A 25,004-nucleotide genomic window follows, 5' to 3' on the forward strand; every position below is an offset into this window, starting at 1 on the left:
CCTTTTTTCTGCTTTAAAAGATTGTTTCTCATAATTATAGCTGTGTTTTGCATTCAGAAATCTATTTCTGTAGAGGGACCTTAGGAAAGTATAAATGAAGTATGCATTACAACACTCACAAGAAGGTCAGTTATTATTTTGTCAATAATGAAATTAACATACAGAGGTATTGAGAAAGGGCCTTAAATTTTGAGAGACAAGTTGAATTTTCATACACTCAATTCTTCTGAAATTCAAGTTGTCTTTTTCTCTGAAGTGTCACTCCTAAGGTAGTGGCTACAAAGCCTGACTGCATGACACAGAGCTGCAGATGCTAGGGACCAAGGGGCTGAAAGCCCAGCATTAGTGTGTTGTACATGACACTATCTACATCTTTTAATGAACCTGGCACCAAGGGACTTGCACAAGATTGTATGAGGGCTGTGACAGAGGTAGGAGCAACTCCTGAGATGTTAATTCAAAGTCTTGTTTCATCATTTTAAAATTAGATTGTATTGTCAAGAACATCCTGTTGCTTCTCCTTTCCCTGTCAATCTCCCCTTTTTTATTACAATTGTGGCTGCTATTACAATTTCTAGACTTCAAATTTTCCTCCACCAGCCCCCCACTTCAGCTGTTATAGAGAGTCACAAGTTATGCTTCTCAGGGACTCAGCTTTGCCTTAGCAAGAGATACTGGAAGCAGGAATATGATGAGATTGAGGACATAGGAAGAGAAAATAAATTAAATTATAACCAGGATTGATGGGGTCAAGAGACTGATTAGAACTACCTGACAAAAAGAGGGCAGAGTGAGATGAAACTTGGGTGGAATGAAGAGATGGGGGTGTTATGGAAGTGGCTGGGAGTAGAAACCAGGGTCTGACAAGGAGCCTGCACCAAGGGCTGGAAGGGAAAGACCAAATAGAGATGCTTCCTGAAGAGACTGGTAAATAAAGGAAGGTCTGCACTTAAGCTGTGTGAAGATGTAAAGCTAAGCAGTCTATGAAGAGTTGGACAGAAGGAGAAATTTGGAGGAAAAGTAAGGAACAGCTTAACCAAAAAGCTGCAAGTATGAGAGAGAGGACTGAATCAGAGAGACCTGACAACTCCCCTGGAAAAGCCCTAGAATGGAGTTGTGGCCTTTAGCCTGACTAATGATCACTGACAGAGCAATATTTAACTGATGGACTTTCTTTGCAAATAGTGATCATTGTCGTGAGGCTTGAATTATTCCATTAGCCCATACATTTATAAGGATTGTTGTAAATATATTCTCTCCCTACAAAAGCATTGTTATTATGAGTCTACTGAAGACCACAGTAGCTTTTGTTTGAAGTTAGCACACACTTTGATAGTCAGGAAATAAATTGGTGCAAAACCAAGAGAAAAAAAAAATACATCTAAATGAAGAAATTAAGGAATTACAGGCAAAGTCCTTATTCATATAACTATCTATTTATTTCTTATATTTATTTAGTTAGATATTTGCTTTTTAAAAATATCTAAAATGTTTCTTTTTCTGTTATGCCTACTAGAAAGAAAAAGTTCACATTAAATTATAAGACTGTTTTATTCAGGCTCCTTACAATTTTAGTATTGCAGACCATCATATATTTTCTTCCATTCCAAGCAATAGCCAAAGAGAAATAGGGACATGTTCCTGCTTCATACCCAATCTTGATTTATTTTTAAAGTGCTTATGTATTTAAGGCTAGATTATAAAAGCAGAATGGACTATTGTGATAATCTGTTCTGATCTACTTTAGAATACACATTACATGACTTTTTTGGATTAATTCTTGTTTAAACTGCAGTATATTGCCTAGAAAAGCATTTATTCTTTGTTTACAAATCACTTGCAGACTTTAGATCCTATTATACTTCTCAGTAGTGAAAGACAAAATATTCCAAGCCTCTTTCCATTCCACCACTCCACCAGCACCAGCATGATTCCTATGTTGCATGTCTCCCCTTCCTCAGCGTTCAGGCAAAAAAACCCCTGGTGTCCCTCTTTTCTTCACTGAGCATTTGTTTCCTGTAAATAAAAATATAAATAAACTGACCATATAAATGCTCATATAAATGTAAATACTTACCATATGTAACATTTGTTGATGTCATTAGGAAAGAAAGGTTTTGAGTGGCTTTCAGGATCAAACGTCTTGAAAACATATGTCTGCCTGACTATCTGAAATATCTTTATATAAATGTAAGCATTAATGAAAAATTAATGCTGAGAAATAGGAGTGTGAAGAGTGGATGATTAATATTTTCTTAAAGGAGTTGTATAATAATAAGACTCTTGTTCAAATAATCAGACGTCTTGGTAGTCTCCTGGACATGTAAAATTTCCATGTCTTCTGTTCTGTTAGGAACATACATTATGGGAAATTTATTCTAGGTGGAAAGTCTATCTTTTAAGGTTTAGCCGGTGGCAATAAGATAGTTTTTAAAGAGGGAATCGGTTTTGGACTTTATGGAAAGACACAATCGTAGTCTGCATGCTGAAATAGAAGAGTACAAGCTTCCCAGGTACATGATATGCATTGTGGTTACCTAACCTAACACATAAAGCCAGCTTCCAGCGTAATTGACTGAAAATGCAACACAAATACAGCCACAGATTGGTGCCTCACTTGATACTTGACTCTTTGAGATGGTGCCAGAGAGTCTGACCCACGAAGAGTCTCCAGAAGCAGCTTTGTCTGGTTTCTTTTGAGCCCCCTTGTCACAGACTCGCCCAGTCCACAAAGGTTTGAACAAGACAAAAAAGAGTCTCCTGCACATTGAGTCCCAGGTGAAGGGTGAAGCCTGAAGCTTTCTAAATGCCCAAAGCTCTGCTGAGCTTTCTCTTGCAATTTGCTGTCACTTTTCATAATCCATATACTTCCTCTAACTTAATGGGTGCAGCCCAATCTCCTGGCTAATTCTTCCATTTCTTAAATAGCTGAGATACAGCCAGGATAGGATTGAAAGATTTAGTAAGTGAGGAGCTGTTGAAAAATAGCACAATGTAAGAAAATCTCCTGCAGTAGCCATTTGCCCTGTCAGGCTGCCTGTCTCTGCAAGTAAATGTTTCTACAAGTGGTGATAATCCAAGCTGCTTACAAATATATGCTAAAAATGCACCAAATATGGGCTCTGTTCAAATACAGTGGAAGGTAGGTAATTCTACAAGCCAATGCCAGAGACAGCAGAGAAAACACTCCAAGTATAACCACCACAATGTACCAGCATAGCAAGATGACTTGCAGTGAACTGTTATGGAGTCTCCCTAATGACTCTATGAGAAACTTCCCTCCTGTCCCCATAGTGATAAAAAAAAAAAATCTTGTTTAATTGTTTAAATGGAATATTGTGATTCATTAATAAAATAGCAGCTACATCTGAAGGCTGGAAGAGAAAACAAATAACATAAGAGCAAGCAATCTGCTGCTATACCTGAGTGCCCCCAACAGGTCACAGCGCAGATGAAGCAGATGACTTCCTAGTGGCAGCAAAGGAAGCTGCTAAGTAATGTATAGCCGCGCTTCTCTGTTACATCATCTGCTCTGACAACTTTGCAGAATGTATTGGCCAGTTCCTTGATATTTTGACAGGGGAACGATCAATTTTAACAGATCTCTCCTATCAGCTGCTACTGAAACTCATATTACTGCTCACTTTTTTTTTAGAACTGTTGTGAACATTTATATCCCTGGAATCTGAGCAAGCCTGAATGGGGACCATTTGTGGAGGAGGGGGTTGTTTGGTTGGTTGGGATTTTTTTGTAGGATTTTGGTTTGGTTTTGGAGGGGTTGGGTTTTTCTCCCACATTTCCTTGTCAAATAGGGAAAACTTTTGCAAAGGAATACCCTAGAATACCCTGTTTTGAAAATCTGCAGATGCGTGTCCCCATGCTCCTCAAAGGAGATGTGGGCTTGTGCTAGTTTTCTCAGTGAGCTGTAACTTTAGGAGATACAGAAATCAAGTATGAAATGACACAGAGATCATTTAACATTAGTTGAGGTGTGGAAGGATTTTATATACAATGTGTGGATATGACAAGGTTGATTTTTTTTTTTTTTTAATTGCAATACTTGCCAGAGGATTTTTTTTTCAAATGCATGCTACTGAATATTCATGTAAAGTCAGTCTTAAAGTAATTGATATATATTTACGCATTCAGGCAAAAGTAATGCTATATGACAATTCCAATTAATCAGCTGATTTTAGTACAGGAAACTGTCAAATATGATCAACAAAGGGCTTCTGAAGTATTTCTGGGTTAAGATTTTTTGATAACTACACTTGGAAGAACTATAAGCTACATCTCAGTAATTCTAATCTGTTAAAGAAAAAAATAAATTTTCACTGGATGATTTCTCCCATTCATAATTAGTAAGCCAAAACTATTCTGTTAGTATTCCAAAACCTTTATCTTTACAAGTGTCGTTCTTACACCTCTGCTGCTTCCCACCCAGTCCCCTGGCTTCAGCTACTGCTCAGTGTAAGTGATACCTACACACATCTCTCAGGTTTTGCCCATCTAATATCTCTTTTGTCTCCATCTCATTTGGGTCACCTTTTGGATTTGTCACCACAGTCTCAACACTTGCTCTCTAAGACTGAGCTACTGCATTTAACTCTTGAACGACTTTGCACCACCTTTTTTTGTAATAGCTGGAACTTCACAACAAACTTGATAGTCTTGCAACTTCATATGATTAGCGATGTGCCTCTCTTTAATTCCTATGCTATACCTGCCTGGAATGTCTCCTCACCTCCTTCTTCCCTAACTCAGAGGTAATTTGCATTCACGAAAATCCCTCCGTTTTGTCTCTTCTGGATTATGACAACTTTAGCCTTTAAGTTCTTGTCATAAGCAGGATATCTCTACATTCTTACACTTTTTGAACTTATTGTACAGTAGGCAAGTGAAAGTCATTTATTTTTGTTTCAACAGCTGAAATAAAGAATGAAGAGAAAGAAAGTAGAAGGTACTTAGTTAAAACCAATTTAAAGGATTTTTTTATGTCAAAATCAAAAAAATGTGTCATTTTATATAGAATTCAAATTTCTCTTCCACCTAGCTTTTATTTATTTCAGAGTGAAGATTTGAACCCCAGTGTTCATGATCTCGGGTACACCTGGAAGTTAGGACTTCTTCTATCCCTTGGATAGCTTTGATATGCTTTCAGGAAATATGTATGTGCTCACTCTTCTGACCTGAGAATTGGGAGCCAGTATCCACTTCAATGAAATGAAGTTCCACAGTTTACAGCAGAATCAGCTAAACAGATTTCCTTGCATCAATTACAGCTTTGATGGCTGTTCCTTGTAGCAGGAAGAGGACTGTGCCTTTGAGCTCCACCAGAGTCAGAAGAAACTGAATGCTTATCTCTGGTATTCAGTCTATTCAGCCTGATGCCCCAAATACCTGCTGGAAGACCACAAACTTCCAGTAGTTTGTAAATACAGTGCTAACCTGTACACTGTGCTCGTTCCCCTTTTGTCATTGTATCGTATTGCCCCTTGTATATTTAGTTTGGTTTCCAACACAACCTGCTCCAGTATCCTCTGTTCTGTATTCTCTATTTTCATATTCATCACCTTGTGCTTGCTTTCATATCATTCCACTAACTGCAATCTTTCTTTTTTTCTCCCCATCTCTACTCCAGTTTAGTTTTGTCTGTGAATTGTGGTGCACTGATACAGTTAGAGGTTTCTTACCTCTAAGTTGTTCTTACCTCTAAGCTGTTTTCTTCAAACTGTTTGTACCCACTTTTCCATGACTCTGCAGTCAGGCAAATTCCCGCCCTCTAGAAGTAGTTGTCTTTCTTGTCTCCTTGGGTGCTCCTGTGGTAACAAGGAGCTGATCCTCTGAACTTGCTCTTTCAATTTGATCAGGGGATAGCAGAGAAGCCAGAAAACTCAGGAAAAATAAATTAGGGGTGCTCCATGGACAGCTATGTCAGTTCATCACTTTTTAATCTCTATTTTAGATGACACATTTGTATGTATTTTTACTAGTCCAAGGAGTACTACTGGTTCACTGGTTTCGTACTGTAAGTTGCCTAATTACATAATGGAACTAATTCTTGAAGTTTTTGTACGTGCATAAGGCATATAAATAAAGTGCTTAGTCTACACTATGGACTAATAGCCTCCACAATCTAATTTTGAAACACACAGATGGTTATTTGATTTATAGGAGCAGTAAAAACAATCTGACTCCAGAAAGTAGATTTGCTTTCCTGTGAGACTCTTACATGCAGTTAAAGAAACAAGTAATTGAATTACGTTTCAGAGATTTGGGCTTTACATCTACTGTTATACTTTTGTCCAAAGTTGTCTGCAAGGCTGCTACTGAGCAGCTGCTTTTAGATGTGGGGGGGGGGGGGGGGGGGGGGGGGCAGGGGGGAAAGGAAAATAAAGAAAACAATACCCAAAGTGTAAAAGCAAAATTAAAACGGCTCAAGGCATACGTGATGTGGCACAATTTGGATTGCAATAAATGACCTTTAAGATTCCTTCCAACACAAACCATTCTATAATTCTATGATATTAGATCATAATTTGTAAATTAATTGACACAGCCAGGAATCACTGTGTTCATGAAGTGTGTTTTGCAGGAGTTTTGTGCATTCGGGTGCATTTCAATTCTGTTTTAGTATCTGAATCTCAACGTAACTGAAAAGACTGCAATCTGTAATTAACCTGTTATTCCTGTGTCAACCCAGAGATTTCATTTATATTACCCTTGATTTACAACATCAAGTGATTGAATTTCCACTGCTTAAAACCCCAGTATTATTCTAAGACTCAAGGGAAACCATCCCAACCTGGAAAGCAGAGAGCAAGGAATACATGGTTATAATTATCCAGCCTCCCTGTCTATGTCATACTATAATCTATAATCTAAAGGCCCTGACAAATCTTTACTAACAAAGATTATACAAAAGAACTTCGTTCTATGGTCAAAATACCATAAGTAGGGCTTATAAGTAGAGCTTTTACCACTCCAAATTTTATTCCTTGAAAAGTATAGATTTGGGCTGACTGGTACAATTCACAATTTGAGGGGAAGGTTCACAAAGGGATGTAGTTTTCAGAAAACAAACAGAATGTTTTTCAGCTACCTTGCTCGTATACCTTTAGCTATCTTAGCACCAATGTTTTAGAATACATTGTATTTATGAAGCTATGGGGTTTTTTCCAAACAGGCATTGAAATATATATAGTTCTGGGGGAATCCAGCAACTATTTACTGCCATGTATTTCTGAGGACCTTATTACAGTAGCACATAAATGCCTGACATGCTTTGTCTGGAAGCTGCTTTCTAGCATCTGATGGCTGGTGATTCCTGTGTAATTTTATGCCACTCATTACCATAGCATTTGATATCTTCATGACTATTAATGGTTTTGCCTCTTAACAGTACATTGAAATCAGCAAGTATCATTCTTCCTCTTTACAAATGGGGAACTGATGAGAGGCATAGATTAAATTGCTTACCTGAAAGCCACAGGATGGTTATGCTGCTGCCAGGAATGAAATCAGGTGCCATGAATGCCAGTTCCATCAAGTTTCCCATAGATAATACTTTGTGAAAGGTTTTTCCTAAAAATAATTGGAGATACTTTCCTCCTTGTAGCATGTAGAACAACTATACACATGATGAGTGCATCTCTAAATAGGAGGCACACTGATAAAAATTGAGTAATAGATACTGTGAAATACTTTGAATGGACAGAAGAGTTAGATTCATCTTTCAGTGACAGCTCTTTATGTGTTAGATATCTAGCCTAAGTTAGTTTTCTCAGTTTCAGCCACAGCACTTCCATAGGGTGATTGATCTTACCTATCTTAGACATCATGTGTAAGTCAGGATAAATGCCCTCCTTGAGATCTTATTTCTGCTCATTCACTTGGATCCTTGTTTAGGCTAGATGTTTAATTTTAGATGAGCTAAAATTCTGTGAGGTTGTTCACTGTCTAAGCTATTTAGATACCTAAACCTTGGTTTTAAAAGTAGCTTAGGGCAAGTGAGTTAGGATCAGAATTATTGGAACTAAACCAGCTACTGTAAGAGTCACTTAATTTCAGGTGACATTATCTAGGAAGTTGTCTAATCTCTCATTATTTTTAAAAAGACATGGCACTTGAGCTCTCAGTTCTTATGCAGAGGTACAAATCTAAGGAGTAAAGATGAATTACATCCCATCTCTCCTGTTGATTATAAAAGTCTTCACAACCTGTGCAACTATAGGCATCATCACTGTGGAAATTCAAACTAAATTAAATGAATTCTACGTTAGGTCTCCAGTTAAAAGGTGAAGTAAACCAGTGGGTGTTGTGTGCTGTAATATCCATAAGTATCTCGTTCAGACATACGATCAAAACACGTCATGTCCAAAGACATTTAAGGGCTCCTGAAAATTGACTTGATTAATGGATGTTGGTTACATGAGTCCAGTATGATATGTATGGCTGTGGTGTATAGGAAAAAATGTCTTTAATAGATATGGTCTGTCACTATATGCAAATAGTTAATTAATAATTCATGACAATAGTTTTGGTCCTGTACAAATTTTTTATAAATGCACCCTTAATGTAAAGTGAATCACTTTGTTTCACATCACTGAATAAAGACTATAAATCCACATATGTTGTGTAGCTTTTGCTATGGCAGCAAACATGTATATGTTCTGCTACTTTGTGTTTCAGTTAGTTGCTGGGTTTTAATTGAGCAGGACACAAGGAAAGAGAAATTGGAAAATGACATAAATGTATCCTGACTTTGAAGGTAGAAAACTGGCTAGTAACTAGATATCAAGATATGCAAATGAATTTAGCAGGATCTTTTCTGGATCATTTTTCTGGCTGTTATAGTATGAAAATCACTGGGGAGGGTGCCATACCAATTTGGAATGAGTCCTGTGCTGAACCAGTATAAAATGTTAAATTTGATGGACAGAAAACAATGTTGCTGTCCACCTTGCCAGTAGGTAAACTGGACATTTACATTCTGTATCTCTCCCTAACAAGTTAAATTAAAAAAAAAAAAAATACAAAAAGGAAATTAGAGGAATCTATTCATGCCCTTTTAGGCTAAGTTAATGGCTGGAAAGTATATTCTCTTTTTTTTTCTACTGAGAATTTTTAATGTAAATGCTGACAGAACCTCAGCTGCAGTGTCACTAGTGTTTGCCTTCTTAATGAGAAGCTGTTAACAATCCCACATGCAGCACAAAGTTCCCTCTTAATAGGGTAAGACAATCACCATCCTCACCTTTCAGGTCCAGTCTGTGCCCTGAAGAAAAATTAGGCTGCTAGAGAGTTTTGGAGCTATGGTTACCTATATTTCTATAAAGGCCAGCCAAATGACTCAGAGCACTCAACAGGTATGTAGTGGAAGCATCCAATATCAAATATTTATGGCATTACTCTGGGTTCAAGCATAATAATAACACAGGAAAGCACCAGTTGACTTCTTGAGCTCCCACATTCAAGGAGGCTGCAGACACATCTTGCACATTTCTCAAAATACTATTATTTTCCAAATACAAGAGTCTTAAGTCAGAATTTCATTCATACACTGAAAGATATTTTGAAGTCTTTTTGTCCTTTTAGATTTTGCTTTTCTTTTCAGGGGTTGTTTGGATTTTTTGTTAATTAACAAAGTTGGATACTTTAAGTTTGGGATGATTTTTTTTCTGTGATGCAAACTTTTGTATCTATATGTTATAGTCTTTTAAGAACTCTAATATTATTTTAAGAAACCAGTTTAACCAGACATGTTATGACAACATTTGCAGAAGAATCTTCTGAAATGTACCCAAAAGATGTAGAGCCTTCTTTGAAATTTAAAATTCTTTTTTGTATGCTGTGTGTATGAGGTATTGGTCCTAAAGCTTCCATTTTGCTCGAAAGATTTCTTTGGAGAAGGGTGCGGATTGGAGAAAGAATTTTTTGTTTGTTCTCCTCCCAAAAAAGGGAACAGGATTTTCATGAGCTATTATGGGATAAAATCTTATGAAGCACTAAATATTGTTGTGAGTGATGTAACATAAAGTTCTATTTTGTTTTTTTAGCACACCATAAAGTCTACTGACGGAGAAAATTCATACCTACTCCCTTCCTCTTTGGCATTTTGGATTTGCCTGTTTTCTTTGGGGCTGTTAGGACCAAATGCTTTCATTTATTTCCTTCCACAGTAGAGCAGATTTATAGGTGAAACTGAAGCCTGGTTTACAGTGGTTATACAGCTACTGGTGTGGAACTGCACCAACACAGACACCTAGAGTGGATGTGATTTACATGTACACAGTATGATTTGTACTAGCTCAGCTTATCTCTGGCTGAAAGCAGGGTAAATTAGACATGGGAAAGTTATTTCACTGACATCAGTCATTTTAGAGCAGGCATTTTTGTCAATGAGCATACACTGAGCATGTTACTTAATACTGCTTTGTGTCAGTGTCCTCATCATTATAATTGGGGCATTTCCATGGCCTTTTAGGTTATCAGGGAGGAATTAAATGAAAAGTGAAAAAACTAAAGAAAATTTCATGGGAGACACAGGAAAAAAATACATCTATCACTGAAATAAATGCATATAAGAGAGTTATTCTGCTGATCAGTTTAATGATCAGCTTGCTTTTAAAATAAAGTTGCCTAGGCAAATTTTTACAGCCCTTAAGGTCTAAAACATTACACTTCTTCTAGCTATAGATCCCTGAAGGGGGGTTTTTGTGTGTTCTCGTCAATCTGTATACAGCATTTATCATTTCTCTGTTGGACTATTTTTATGATGTTTACAATATTTTTATAGTAATATAAGTGTATTTGATGTTACTTACAGAAACAGTCTGCTGTTTTCTTGATTTTAATATCCCACACATTCTTCTGGTGATGCAAATGGCTGTAAGCCAGAAAACTATGTACATGATGTGAGTTGGAGCAGAGTGACACCCCATTTAATAGCACTGCAAAGTTTTAGACTTTTGACAAATAACCTGAACTTAGCATGTGAGACATTAGGACAATTGACTGGGTTATGTGGGATAGAGACAAACTCAAATATTTGGGAGTTTTCTTTGCATGCTGCCAGGAGTTTAACACCAGTGTGTTCTGTTGTGTTGCAGTACAATCGCTACCAGCGCTATGGGGCCGAGGAATGTGTGCTGCAGATGGGAGGAGTGCTGTGTCCAACCCCAGGCTGTGGGGCAGGTCTGCTTCCTGAGCCAGGGCTGAGGAGAATCGTATGTGAACCAGGCAATGGAATAGGCTGTGGGGTAAGAACCTACATTTTCCTTTTAGTGGTGTGGGAAATAATTGATATCGTACAACAAACGCTAAGACAGAGGAGGGAAGTGTGGTTGACTTTTTTATCTTTTCAGACAGTGACTCTGAATTGCTGTTCCCACCAGAGCGGGTTAATGCAGCTCAATAAGCAATTTAAATATAGCGCAATGGCTTAGGAATGATGACTTCATCATGTAGAATGTGTCCATTCCATAATTCTTTGCTTTATTTGGTTTAAGAAGTTGCTGAATAGTTACAGTAAGAAATTGAACTGTGCAAATGAAAATCCAAATGCACTCATTTTCTTCTCCTAGAACTCAGCACAAATGAACAGGATCTTAAGCAAACCATTCATTATCATATTCAATTTTTGACAGAAGAAGGAGAGATAGAATAGCCTGTTTGTGACACTGTAGTGGTATTGCTTGTGCACGTTAAAATACATCATGAGAATAAATATAGAAATATATTTGTTTACTCATAAAAATTTATTTTAAGCAAGGGGAATGAACAATTAATGGTGGATTTATGGAAATCAAAATTAGATGAAACTTGAAAATATTTTTGCGAAGAAATCTCATAATATGAACCATTGACATTTTTGGCAGTAGAAAAAGCAAGTACTTGACAAGAATCAAGCTTTGGGGGAAATAGATGTACATAGAGATAAATCTATATATAAAAGAACCTATTAAAGGTTCAGTCAGCGACTAACTGGTGTTTGGACTATGTGACTCTTTCCATAGTTGGCATTATGGCAGAATTCCACGAACACTATGAGAGAAGATAAAATATATTTATTTGTAAAATACTAGGATGCCCTTTCTGCTGTCTTTCTTGTGGAAAATGCACTTTTTATTGCAGTTTTGATATTGCCCAAACTGATACCATAGAAGAATAATAGTTTTGTGAACTAGGAAGTCGCAGTAACTTGTCCTCTTTGAGTAGTTTAGCATCTGTCGACCTTGGTAAGACTTTCTATCTGTCCATGCAGTGGTGCATGTAAAACAGAGTACTGCCCAAATTCACTGAGCAGACATGGAGCTATAAAATAAAGCAGAATCTGGGAAAGTAATAAGAAACATGACTACATAAACAAAAGGAAATGCCTCTGGATTAACTATTAGGAATTGGTTAAAAAAGATAAAATCACAAGTAATTTTTTATTCAGGTCTCTGCCTGGAAGTGATGAAAATCACACTGTATTTTGCAGCTTCATTCATCATCATTCTGCATCTGCAAATGCTGTGTAAATAAAGTGTAAAGGATTGATATATTGCCTGGTTTAGCAAACTGCTCTGTTTCCTTCTAAAGACTCCGCACTGTGCTTGGTAGTGATCAGATCTGCAGCCTTGAGCGTAAGCTCACCCTTTGTTTTGAATTATGTGACGTCTTGAGCATTACAGGGCACAATTCACTTAGGCTGAAATGAGAAGCAGGAGGCTGGTCTGGAAGCCATATTTTGGTAACAGTAAGGTCCTTCCTCATAATCCATAATGGAACAGAGTAAAAATATATGAATTTGAATCTTTCTTTGCACCCTAAAAAATGGTAACCTCAAGGAGGATTTGTCACAGACTTCCTGTGGTGAGGGTCCTAGCACTGAATTCAAATGCTGGTGATAAAGTTGGCTAAAGGTAAAGATCCACCTGCAAGGACACCAAGACAGTTGGAAAAGCTATTTATTTTTACTCTATTTTATGAAGTCATATTCAGTGCTTCCTATTCTTAAACTGTGATGTGGTTTTTCCCAGTCAAAACCTGACCTTATTCAGTGTAAAGGCCTTCCACTAATTTTTATGGAATCCAGGAAGATCCATTTTAGAGCTCAGTATTCCCTCATGAGTGTGTGCATGATTTACAAGCCCAAAGAAAGGCCCGAGATGAAGAATGACCCTATTATACATCAAAAAAAAACTGCAAAAGATGTCTTGCAATACTTAACCTGTACATCTTAGATTAGAAATGCATTCCTTGCTGAAAATGGTAAGCAAAGAAATAAGGAAAGTAGTGTGAATCTGGAGATTCTTTTTGAATATCTACATCATTCTTAATGTAGAATCTCTTTTGGGGTGTTCGAACCTCCGTCCTTGGTTAAATTTCATATTGATAACAGCAGAAGTTATATCCAACATCAGTGGTCTGTTATTCACACAAAAGCCCTTGCAGAGAAATAGTTGCCTATTGAACTGAACAAATTGGTTGTTCAGGTCTGAATTGGCATGTTAGAGTAGCTAACGACTGTCAAGTAGCTGAGGATTTTGATTTGCTGAGGAAATTACTCAGGGGAGAGAGGAAGGACAGGTGGTCAAGAGAAAGTCGAGACAGTGAGTGAGAAGGGGTTTCATCAGCCATTTTACAAAAGCAAAGGAACCAAAAAGAGAATAAGCTAGCCACTAGGTAATGAAGCAAAATAAACATTCTGACATTCGGAGAGATAACTGTGTGAGGCAGTCACAAACATATAAGCACTATGACCAAAAATGAAAGAATAATGAAAAATGAACAGGTGACTGAGCCAGGCTAGGATGCAGACATTTTGGATTCCTCGGTCTCTTTCTCTGTTACGTAGAATGAGAAACTAGAATCTCTTTTGCAGAGGAACTGCCATTGGTATCAAAGGTAAATGTGAATCTCCAGGAGAATGCATATAACTTACTAAAAGGGCCTTTGGTAAAGTTAAAAGATGGATTTTGCTTTGTCTCAGGAAATTTGGAAACAGCAACATGCAGGCCTAGAAACAGTCTGGTAAATGCCTACTTTCAGACAAAAAAAAAAAAAAAAACAAACAAGAGAAAAGTTTTATTTTGACTGAATAGAAGCATGCAGATATCCTTTTAATGATTATAGATAGTCTTCACCTAAAGCCATATTTTGGTACCACTGACTGACTCTACTGATGTCTAATATTTCATATTTTTAATTATTCACCATAAACTTATTAATTGATTTACTAAGATATTACCATTATACACAATTCTACCTTCATTACTATGCATCAGACTTATGTTACTAACTTCTATTGCTCAGCTATAAAATCCTGACATATTTAATACTAGAAAACAGCAAAAAAACATAGTAGATAGTACATATTGTACCAGCTGGCCTAGTACAGGAAAAGCTGTGGTAAACAAGACATACAAAAGCTTTATGAATAAAACATTTTTGTCTTGTTTTATATTATACTGGCATATTATTTACCACACATTAAAGACGCTTGGAGTTAAAAACAGGTTAGAATAGATCTTCAAAAGGGAAAATACAACTTGTTTGTTAAGAAGTGCACCTTGGTTTCTACACATACAGCTCAGTTGCCTTGCAAAATGTTCTTTGTCAGTATCTTTCAGTGGGATGATAACCTACTGATGTGGAACTGTATCCCAGATTTTGCTCCACGATGGTACATTGTGAAGCAACAATGGTAAATGTTTTGCAGCATGCAATATCAGTTGACCTATCCCTTGAAATGGGGTAAGAAGGGAGATACAGGATAGTGGAGACAAAGCCTCTGCTGGTCTTTTCCTTTTGAGTTTATCCATTCCTGGCATAGCAAATATAAGCACAAAGAAGAATATTTCCACAGACTGGCTGTTGTTTGATAATCCCTGGCTAGGAGACTGGACTTTTGAAGTTTCATTGAGGTCCTGAGACCACGCTAAACTATACGAAGGTCTGGGTGACAATTTTAAAGGCCTTTGGAATAAGCTGTCCTAATTGATGTTTTTATTGTTCTTCTTTGAGATCCCTTAATGTGAAACTCCAATCTGCAAGTGGGTACTCAAATGTAGTGTATTACATGTGCAATGATAAAGTAAATTTTATAGCTTTGCAAAGGGAGCACAGAATTTGGGGTTATTTAATCACTTTTACACCCTATGTGCTGTTCCATAAACATAGTGCATTGAAGAACATCAAGAGATGTGTTCCCATCTAGGACAGGTGAAATTTTATGGCTGCAGACTACAAGAGGTCCCTGGAAAAGAAATCAATAGATATAAATACCATTTCTTCCTTATAAATAGAATTCCTAGGCTGTTGTATTAAATAAAACAAAATCCCTAAGGCAATTTCAGTCTACCCAGCAATTTTTTCTCATTGATTTCTTCTTGCATTCTTCTTCCATGGCTAAGGAAGCACATGTCAAAAGCAATTGCACCATATTTGTAGGATTAATAATTGTCTGCCTTTTCAGTACGCTTAATAGGATAAAGGACACTAAAATAGTTACATGAGAAGTGCAATACATATTCCTGTTGTTTGCAAAGTTGGGGTTTTTGTGATTCATCATCATGCGTTCATGCATGTCCTAGCAGACGCATTTCATTTTCAGTAATGTCTTTGTTAAACCAAGTGATTTGCATGTAGGCAAACCCCAAACAATTGGGGAAAATCTTTTGTTTTGAGGGGACAAATGTGAATTATAAAAATTCCAAGCAATGAGTTCTTATCCACTTAATTCTGATAATTCAAATGATGATATTGTTACTTGTGTATGTCCTTCTAAACTTCTGGAGTTGTTTCATTTAGGCTTTTATTTGCCAGTTGAAGTACTAGGCGAATGCACCTGTACTTCCTCTGGAATCAGAACCAGCTTACAAATATACTGTTTCATATATGTGAAAGTGCACAAGAGTTTTTGAAGTAAAAAACAGTTTCCACATCTGGAAGTTATAAATCTTTTATTACAAAGTTCAATGCAATTCAATTTTAATGCAATGCATTGTCATGATCAACATGGACTTTCTCTAATTCCTCTCCCTCTTAAGTCTGGTTTTATCATGTTATTCCATATATAGTATCTGATCAAAATGTTTAAAAGTCTGACTAACCTCAAAGACTTTATTTTCAAACTAAGATATAGGTCTAAATGTGTGGTTCAGGACATGTTCATTGTTTTTTTGTTAGTAGTACCAGGAGAATGTTCAATGTATATAAAGAGAAAATAGGCAACTTCTAAAATAATTTGAGATATAAAGGCAGTCAAGATGAGTAGTGGTAATTCAAGACAACCTTTGAAGGTACTTGCACTGAAAAAAATATTTTCAATTTTATAATCAGATGAATAAAAGGTCATGGGTGAAAAAGGGCTGTTTGTACAATGATCTGGATTTTCCCCTTAGTTTTAAGGTGGAAGTGGAATTTGAAGCAGAAGCAGAAAACAGAGGCTCCACAGTTTTGAAAAACAGAGGAATCATTCAGAAAATAAAAGACCTTGAGACCTTTATATCATTTGCAAAACACTAAAATGGAAATAGGTGATTGCTGCTATCTAGTAGCTGTCACAAAATTGAAGGGTTACTCCTAGTTATTACATTTCAGGAATCTGTCCTTGTTCCGTATGTCATTAAATTTTTGCTTTTAAGAGAATTCACCAGAAAGGTGTGACCATGGAAAAGGAAATAGCTGAAGATATTGCTGCAATTAAGAAACCAACTCACAGCAGGAGTGTTTCATAATATTGTATAGGGAGTGTTTTCAATGGGAATGAAAATGAGACAGACATTTTCTATTATTGCTAAATGTTGAGCTGCTAGCACTGCACCACAAGCTCTAAGCAGTAATCATGTATTGCTTTCTTCTATTGAGTGGGCACTCTAGCCTTTAGAAAGTGGAATTCCATCTTGTTGACACATTATGCTTCAGTAGCTGAGCAAGTTGTTCAGTTGCTAAAATATGACAGGCTGACCAGAATTCTTTTTGCATTTATGGGTTTGTTTTTTTTTGGTACTGTTTTATATAGGTTAAAATTAACTGTAAAAGTATGAGGCTTTTTAAGATGTAGAATGTTAATATTTTAATAAAGTGTTTACATCAGAATTGCACACTGCAATTAACCAGCTATGTATTGCTGCCAAGGTGCATTATTTCCATCGCCCATGTCTTGCAGCAGAGGGCAATTCATTAATCTGATATGAAACTCAGCTGTTAGCAGTGAGTGGATAAAGCAATCTAGAGAATGTTTCCAATTTTAATAATATGGATCACATTAGTTCACAGGACTAGCAAAAGAAAATAAATACTTTTTATACAGAAAACAAATCAATTGCTTGCACTTGGTTTAATAGTAGAATAACTGCTTTTTAAACCTTTACATCCCAAATAATGAAATATTAGCTAGAAAAATACAGTTAGAAAATATGCGAGTCTCTTCCACTCTATGTGAGCTAAAACTGAAATTTCATTAGTTATATCTGCTAGATGTTCAGAATACTATGGGATGACTTATATCATGTGATAAAATTCTATATCCCTTGATTTATGTAGGTTACAGCTTTTACCTGACTTCTGCATCATGCAGACATCTGGAAGATGGCTTTGTACTTACACATTGCAAATTTAAAGTGCAGTGTCTTCAGTTGTTTTTGCTTGACTTATTATTCTGTGGCCTACCTGGTAAAATTTAAAATCATTTAAAATCTGTCATATGTGTTCTAAGACAGGATCAAGGAAGCAGAGAAAAGAGGTAGTTACCCAAAAGAGGCTGCAAGATGATGTTCTCTGTAATCTAGAGCTATCACAGATATAGGAATAACACTGTATTTGAGTCAGGGAAATTGTATTCAAGAAAACTAGGATAAAATCAAGTTCTTGCTTGTAAAGATAATCTAAACTGGACACACAGACCTAGGAACTAGAGAGGATAAAACTGATGTCTGTGAATGTAAACCAGCTCAGACTGGGATTTGTAACAATTGTTTTGCAAAAGATAAATGCTCTTAATTTCACCAATTTGTCTGAAATAGGAATGAGCTGAAGTTGCAAGCATTTGAGACCCCTTTTAAAAGGAGCGGTGAGATAAAATAGCAGGTGGGTTTAAAAATCACATCAGTAGCTGATTTTAGGATTTATCAGCTAACCCTTAGTCCTTGTAAACTGTTAGATCAGACAATCCCCTGAAAGGGTGCAAGGGATTTTCATATTAGGGATACCAAACTGGGGTTTTGGATACAAATTAGGGATACTCAACTTTGTCACTTTTTCAGTATTTAGATTCCAGAGCCAAAGATGCCTGGGCTTCCATTTTCTTCATCTGTGGAAAGAGAACAGCATTTTGCAGTAGATGCAATGCAAAAATGTGCATAATTGAATATCCACAGCTTACCCTAAACTGATTTTAGCACATAGATGTGGAAAAAGACTTCCAAAAAAAAGTGCCTTCTTTGGAGAGATTCCTGCTTTTAGGTGCCCATTGAGTGTATCACGCTGTCATGCTCAGGTCAGGATAAATTGATCACTGAATTTAAAGGAAAGTCAAAACTTTCTCTCAGGGCTTGTTGTCACAGACTTGATATTCTGTGCCAGAGTTGGTGAATGAGCTAAATACCATCTCCATGAATTTAGGGGGCATTTCTCACCTAGAAATTCCTTGTTATTTGAAGACCAACAGGCTTTGATTACATCTTTGTCTATTTTGGAGTATGCCTGTGGCACCGCACAGTTTAGTCTCTTGACGACTGAAGTGCTCTTGTCTAATTAAAGTAATTGGGCTCCATGTAGCAGTATCTGGGTGATGTTTAATGGCTTATGATGCTCAGGAGATTATATTAGATGAACTCATAATTCTATCTAGTCTTAAGTACAATGGCAGTTTATGACTGGAGAGAACTTGCAACTACTTTTTTCTTCCTACTCCTCTTCAGCAAAGTGCCTAGAAATATGTGTGGCAAGGTATCATCATGAGGCCTGTCAGAAAAGACATGGAGTGCAAAAATCAGTAAGGAAAAATAAATTGTTAATGGGATTTGCCAGTTAATTCTGCAGGTACGAAAAACAGAGCTCTGTATTCTGTCTTCATATTTCACTGACATACAGGATAAGATTATTCTCCTTCATTTGTTAGAAAGAAACACTTTGCACATGATAGAAAAGTGTAGCCATTTTAAATCAACCTGTATTTCCTTCAGCTAATAGATGAAAAAGTCCTGGTTATAGCAGCCTGTCCCAGACCACAAGAGGTGCCTGAGCTTTCTTGCTTATATATACTGACTGCAGTTTCATAATCAGTAAGAGAAGTACAAATTAATTTGTAAATTATCAAAACTAGGTGTTAGTGGAAGATTTGGTATGAATAAAGAGATCTATCACTGAATCACCGGAGAGGAAACAATAATGCAATCAGGACAGGATATGCTGCTTGAGGATGGCAGACACCAAGGGCAGGATTCTAATTGTGCAAGAGGCTTTTTTGAGCAATCTTCTAAAAGATTTCTGTATTTGAACAGGAAAGAGAAACATGGGCTGAATGCAGGAAATCACTTATAAATGAAAAGGAAAGTAAATATGAATCAAATAAGCCTATTTATTGCCTTTTATATGAAGTTTCATATGAAGGCCTCCTGAGGCACTTAGGATTGTATTATTACATTATTGTAAAAAAGCAGGAGGTGCTTAATCAATGCAAAATGATGGAGTAAAGAGCTAGGACCAGAACAATAAGACTTTAGGTTAAAATGAATCTATTGACTGGCATTTTTAACATAGCCAGGATAAAAATTCAAAGTTCTGAATGCTAAAGAAGAATTGTCCTCATTATGTGGCTGGTATAATTCTAGCCTGTAGCCAAACTCAGAAGTAAATCATAAAATTCATAAAGTAAGCAGCTCACACAGATGCTGAAAAACCATGTCTTTCTACTGCTTTTGTGGCACTTGTAGTCTTCATGTTGTTGGACGTCAGAGTAAAAAGTGTAATAGAGATTTGGGGTTTAAGTCTATTCGGTGTAAGTACAAACATGAAAAACAGTACTTTGTGTCCGTTTGGAGCTTACAAATAATGACACATATTTTTACTAAAAGGAGTACCCCCAATTAAAAATGTTTGCAAGTTTTTGTATTTCTTTGTTAGCTGATCAAAGAAATGCCCAAAGAATGTCTTCCTCAACTTTACTTTGACTCTGCAAATACATAAAATCTCTGTTCATCAGCCATGCTCTTGGTTCATTTTTGCAAGACTACAACACCATTTTTCATGTGGAGGGCATAAAATGGTAGCTTACTGAGACTATGAAAGTCTTTGTAATAAAATGCAGAGTACAAGCGTACCATAGGGATGGTATTGTGCACTGACATTTTCCTGAAGAATATTTCTTTTGTGATGACAAACAAGATACTGTGCAAAGCTTCGCAGTGCTCCTTTTGGGTTTACAGTTGTATAGGGTTTCTCACTGGATCTTTAAGGAAAATCTTTTTCAAACACATTACAGTTACAATGGTATGTTGGTGGAATGAAGCAAAGCTACTCCTTGTCATTTCACCAGTACAATTGAAATGTTTATTTTCCATTGCACGTTGCATTGCTTCTATGTACTATAGAGAATCCAGATTGACTGGACATTCTAATGCATCTCTTTGGGCTAAGCTCCATGAAGAGTGGGATGAAACTGGCATTAAAAATATTTAAAGTACAGCCAAATGTAGTTCTCATACAAAAAATTAATACCTTTTTAAAATGAAATTATGAAGAACAAAGTTATTCTGAGATCAATTCCCTCACCACTAGCATTTCACTAAGGTATTTAATAATGATGTCACATGCAATACTTAATTATTTCAAAACCATTTCAAAGATAGCAAAGCCACCATTCCACAATCAAAGCTGATTTTGAAGTGCTGAAACAAAGCAGATTTTCAATTATCAGAGTCAAAAAAAAAGCATCTGAAAACTGTCCTGATTGCTGCAAAACTGCTGTCTTTTTAAGTTGGATAACTCAAAACAAATAGATAATGCTTGTGAAGCTTCAAACAAAAATCCCCTTCTAACAAAGCATAAAAAACACTCAGCCTGAAAGAGAATATCTGGGTAAAGTTATAAGCTTCTGAAAATGAGTTTAGAATATAAGTTGCATCTCAACTTTAACAACTGTATTAAGGTCACTAAGCTATATAAATGTTGCAAAGTCAAGGGCAAAGTATGAAAATAAAATAAAATGAAAATATAATGACCAAATTAAATAAAAGATATCCCGTACACAGTAATAATATTCTGAATGAAAAGCAAGGACATAGATTTGGAGAACAGTGACCAACTGTAATTCAGTGGGAAATAATAGAAAACCAGAATGCAGTATGTGCCCATAAAATCCTCATGAGAAAGAGAAGTAAAACTTCTGATAAGGATAATAAAATATGTCTTTGAATGGAGGCCTTGACTAAGGGCAGAAAATCGTGGGTAGATAATCAAGACTCAGTTAACTCCATTTTATCCTTATATTTCACAAAAATTAAATAATTCATGCCACTGATTTTTTTTCCAAAAGCTCTCACATTGTATTGGCTGGCAATCACTACCATGATAGCAAATCTATTCTACTGACACTTATAAGGAATAAGTGAAGGGATAAAGAGAAAGGCTTAAAGGTATTGGTGGCTCACTTGCTGAGACTAAATTAAATGAGCAGTAAAATAGGCTGGTAAAACTGGGCCTTGTTTCCCTTAAATATCAAATAGCAATAATAAATTTTGTATATAGCTCTGTCATTTTTATGCCAGTGAAAATGCTTATGTATGTAAAATCAAATAATGACATTGATAAGTCTCTTATACACACTTGCAATTGTTGTACTCAAAAATATTGAATTTCAGACCACCAGTCTAAAGCCAGTGTTTGTTATTAAATATAGTCAATATAGTCTGCAAACCAAAAACAGGTATGAGGCATGTTCTACAATATTCTCATACATAAAGAAAGCTTTGTTTTCTACTTACTTTTGTCTTCAAATTAAAGTTAATGCAAATTTTATTCCTTTGTTTTATTTAGAGAACTTCTTGTAGGTCTCTTAAACACGCTATTTGAAATTCCTTAGTTTTTATAGTAAGGATACTTTTGTTAAAATCTAATTGAGCAACATCAGTCTGAAAAAAACAAAATAGGTAAATAGGTGGATATACCTGTTGTTGGCATAGACTTTCAGTGAGATTCGACCTAATTCAGAAAACTGAAAACTTAAAAACCACCAGGAGATCAAAACTTAAAGACACTGGAGTTGGAGGAGGAGTAAACAGGAAAGTGAGGGCAGCCTTTAGGTGAGGTCTGAGAAGACAAGGTGGGAACTTTACTCATAACTCTCACCAATGCACTAATATATTCACTCCTTTTACTTGATTCGAAGCGTGGGAGGTTGCGCCTCCATTTTATGGGAACAGCCTGGAAGGAAACAGCAACATTAACTTGCCTCCTCTGCTGAGAGCTGTGACTTTAGGTGGGGTGGTACCACACCTCTGGTTGGTTGTTTGATCCCTAGTAAGCAAGCTGAGATGGAGAATACCAGATAGTAAGGGGGATGGGTTCTCCAGAGATCCCAAGCAGGGTCTAAAAATGTGTATTCCATAAGGAAAACCTAGAATTTATTGCATCCTTTGCTGGGTGGCTCTGGCATAAAGGAATAAAAGTATAGATTGGAGTATGTGTGCCTTGGCTGCGTGTATTCAGAATTAGGGGGAAACTACCTTCCACACCTTTGTAGAAATGAACAGGGAATTGGGATGGTTACAGTAACCTGAGCTAGTGGGTGACATCCCTGCCCGTGGCAGGGGGATTGCAACTAGGTGATCTTTAATATCCTCCCCAGGCCTCCCCATTCTCTGATATCATGAGCTATGTGTGAAAGTTGTGGTGCACAGGTGTGAAAGGAGCAGGGGATGACTGCAGGTGCGTACAGAGTGAGGGGTCTGTTAAGTGAGTGAAAGCTTCACAAAGATGTATGAGCATCAATTGTATAAAGAATGGCCTAGCCACATGACTGTGATGTTTTACATGAGTTCCTGGGCATTGCAGACTTTTTTTTTTGTGAGTGTATATTGATTGGATACCAAATTTTGTGTTTGCAAGTATCTACAGGTATCATATTTTAAAATCCTTTTATGCCAACAGAAAGCTTTTTCTGGGCCTGAAGTATTTACCTAAATTTATTTGGGAAAAATTTTTGGATTTGGAGATGGAAAAAATGTGGCTGCCAAACAGTAGCATTGCACTGAGGTAGAAATCCACCATGTCCTGCTATGAGAGGAGTGACAACAACTGGTAATTGGTGATTTAAATAAATCAAAGAGGAAAAAAAACTGTACAATAAATGTACTATGCAATAATAGCTTTTATATGCTACTGTGGTTCTCACCAGTGATGTTTTCATAAAATGCATCACAAGCTTTCAGTGTTCAGGGAAACACATTAGTGTTTTTGAATTGTTTTTATTATAAGCCATGCAAATAGTGTTTGTCCCAGTGGGGTGTGACATTAATTATTAGCAAAGATCTCTTGCATTATTTCAGTCCACACAGAATGAACAGTTCAGTCTTTATTTTCAGAGTGTGACATATAACTATTCAAAACTGCATTAAAAAACATTTAACCCATGCAGAGTATTCCTGCTGAAGAGGCGACACATGGCAGAAATAAATTGCCCTAATAACCATTGCAAAAGTTTTGTGATTGCAAAAATGTTATCAGTGCAATTCAAACATATTCCCCTTCATTATGCTTCAGAATAAACTGTATTTAAATTCTTTCATATGAATGACCAGTGATCAATTCCTGAAATACAAAAAGGTTGAATCCTTCAGAGATAGATTTTTTTAGAATAAGTCCCCTAGACAAAAGCAAACAAAAAAAAATCAATCAAATGAAACACACTTCTGGAATATAGGGAAGAGGAAAACAGTGACTCCTGAAAGGTAGGAGTAAGCATTTTTGTCTAACTAATAAGAAATCAGTTCTAAGCAGAAAAAAGGAGCTGATAAGTCAGTAAAGAAATCATAAAGTCATAATGGTAAATTATCTCAATATCAAGGAGGATTAGGAAGGGTAAGGAGAGACCAGCTTGCTTGGACAATTAATCTTTTTATGACCTGAAAAGCAAGAAAGAAATTAATGCAAAATGTAAGCAGGTTGTATCATTTTGAACAGCTAGAAAAACAGAAGAAATACAGGGGCAGTCAGAAAGTGCAAGGTACAAAATAAAATATTTTAATAGGAAGTCTACCAAATAGTGTTCAGAAGGCTTTCCACAAAGAAGTAACAGAAACAGTAACATGAAAGGAAGCTTTTAGTTGGCTTCTCATTGAGAGGAATCTGTATCATTAAAATGCTTCAAGAAGGCAAATGTGTTTACTTTTATGTTTAAATCTAAATTTAAAAGGTCATGCCTGCATTGATGGTTAGCAGAGCTAAAACCAGTAAAACAATTAAAAATACCCACTATAGTGGAGAAAGGACAGCATAAAGACACATTTCAAATGCACTTCATTGATGAAATTTTTTCTTGTAGGAATGGCTGAAGAAAATCCAGAATATTAGTCATCACCTCTAAGAGTAGAGTAGGAAAGATTTTGCAAAAGGCAAAAGCATGAAATCTATGTCTAAAAAGAGAAAAAAACCCATAATCTCAGATTTACAGACAATCATTTTTAACATGAATTCCTGGGGAGAAAATGCAGCAAATAATTTAACTACTAGTAATAAGAAAGAGGACGGGAAGATAAAGTCTCAGGAAGTGTGAGCTTATCAAGAGTTTATCACAACAATCTAACTTACTTTGCCAGAGTAACAGGACTTCTGGGTAGGAGAGAAATAGATGATGTTTGCTGTATTGAATCCATCGAAAGTTCTCATATTGTTTCATATAAAGTTCGGAAAGGTGAACTAGGAATACAAGACTAGATTATTTCATTAGGTGTATATATAATTACTTGGAAAGCTGTGTATAGATGATTTATCAGCATTTCACAATTAAAGCAGAG

The 25,004-nt window shown here is 36.3% G+C and overlaps 1 protein-coding gene across 2 annotated transcripts in view; it reads left to right on the plus strand.

Annotated features, from left to right (window-relative positions):
• PRKN (parkin RBR E3 ubiquitin protein ligase) overlaps positions 1 to 25,004 on the plus strand; it is a 683,121-nt gene that overhangs the window by 561,550 nt on the left and 96,567 nt on the right. Inside the window, exon 9 of one of the 2 annotated variants that reach the window (XM_068185225.1) lies at positions 11,112 to 11,261. The exons of the other annotated variant lie outside the window; for it this stretch is intronic. Coding sequence (XP_068041326.1) covers positions 11,112 to 11,261 — 150 coding nt within the window. The remainder of the gene's footprint in view (positions 1 to 11,111; positions 11,262 to 25,004) is intronic. 2 annotated transcript variants of the gene reach the window in all.

The sequence above is a fragment of the Anomalospiza imberbis genome, chromosome 3, assembly GCF_031753505.1.
Source record: "Anomalospiza imberbis isolate Cuckoo-Finch-1a 21T00152 chromosome 3, ASM3175350v1, whole genome shotgun sequence".
Taxonomy (NCBI): domain Eukaryota; kingdom Metazoa; phylum Chordata; class Aves; order Passeriformes; family Viduidae; genus Anomalospiza; species Anomalospiza imberbis.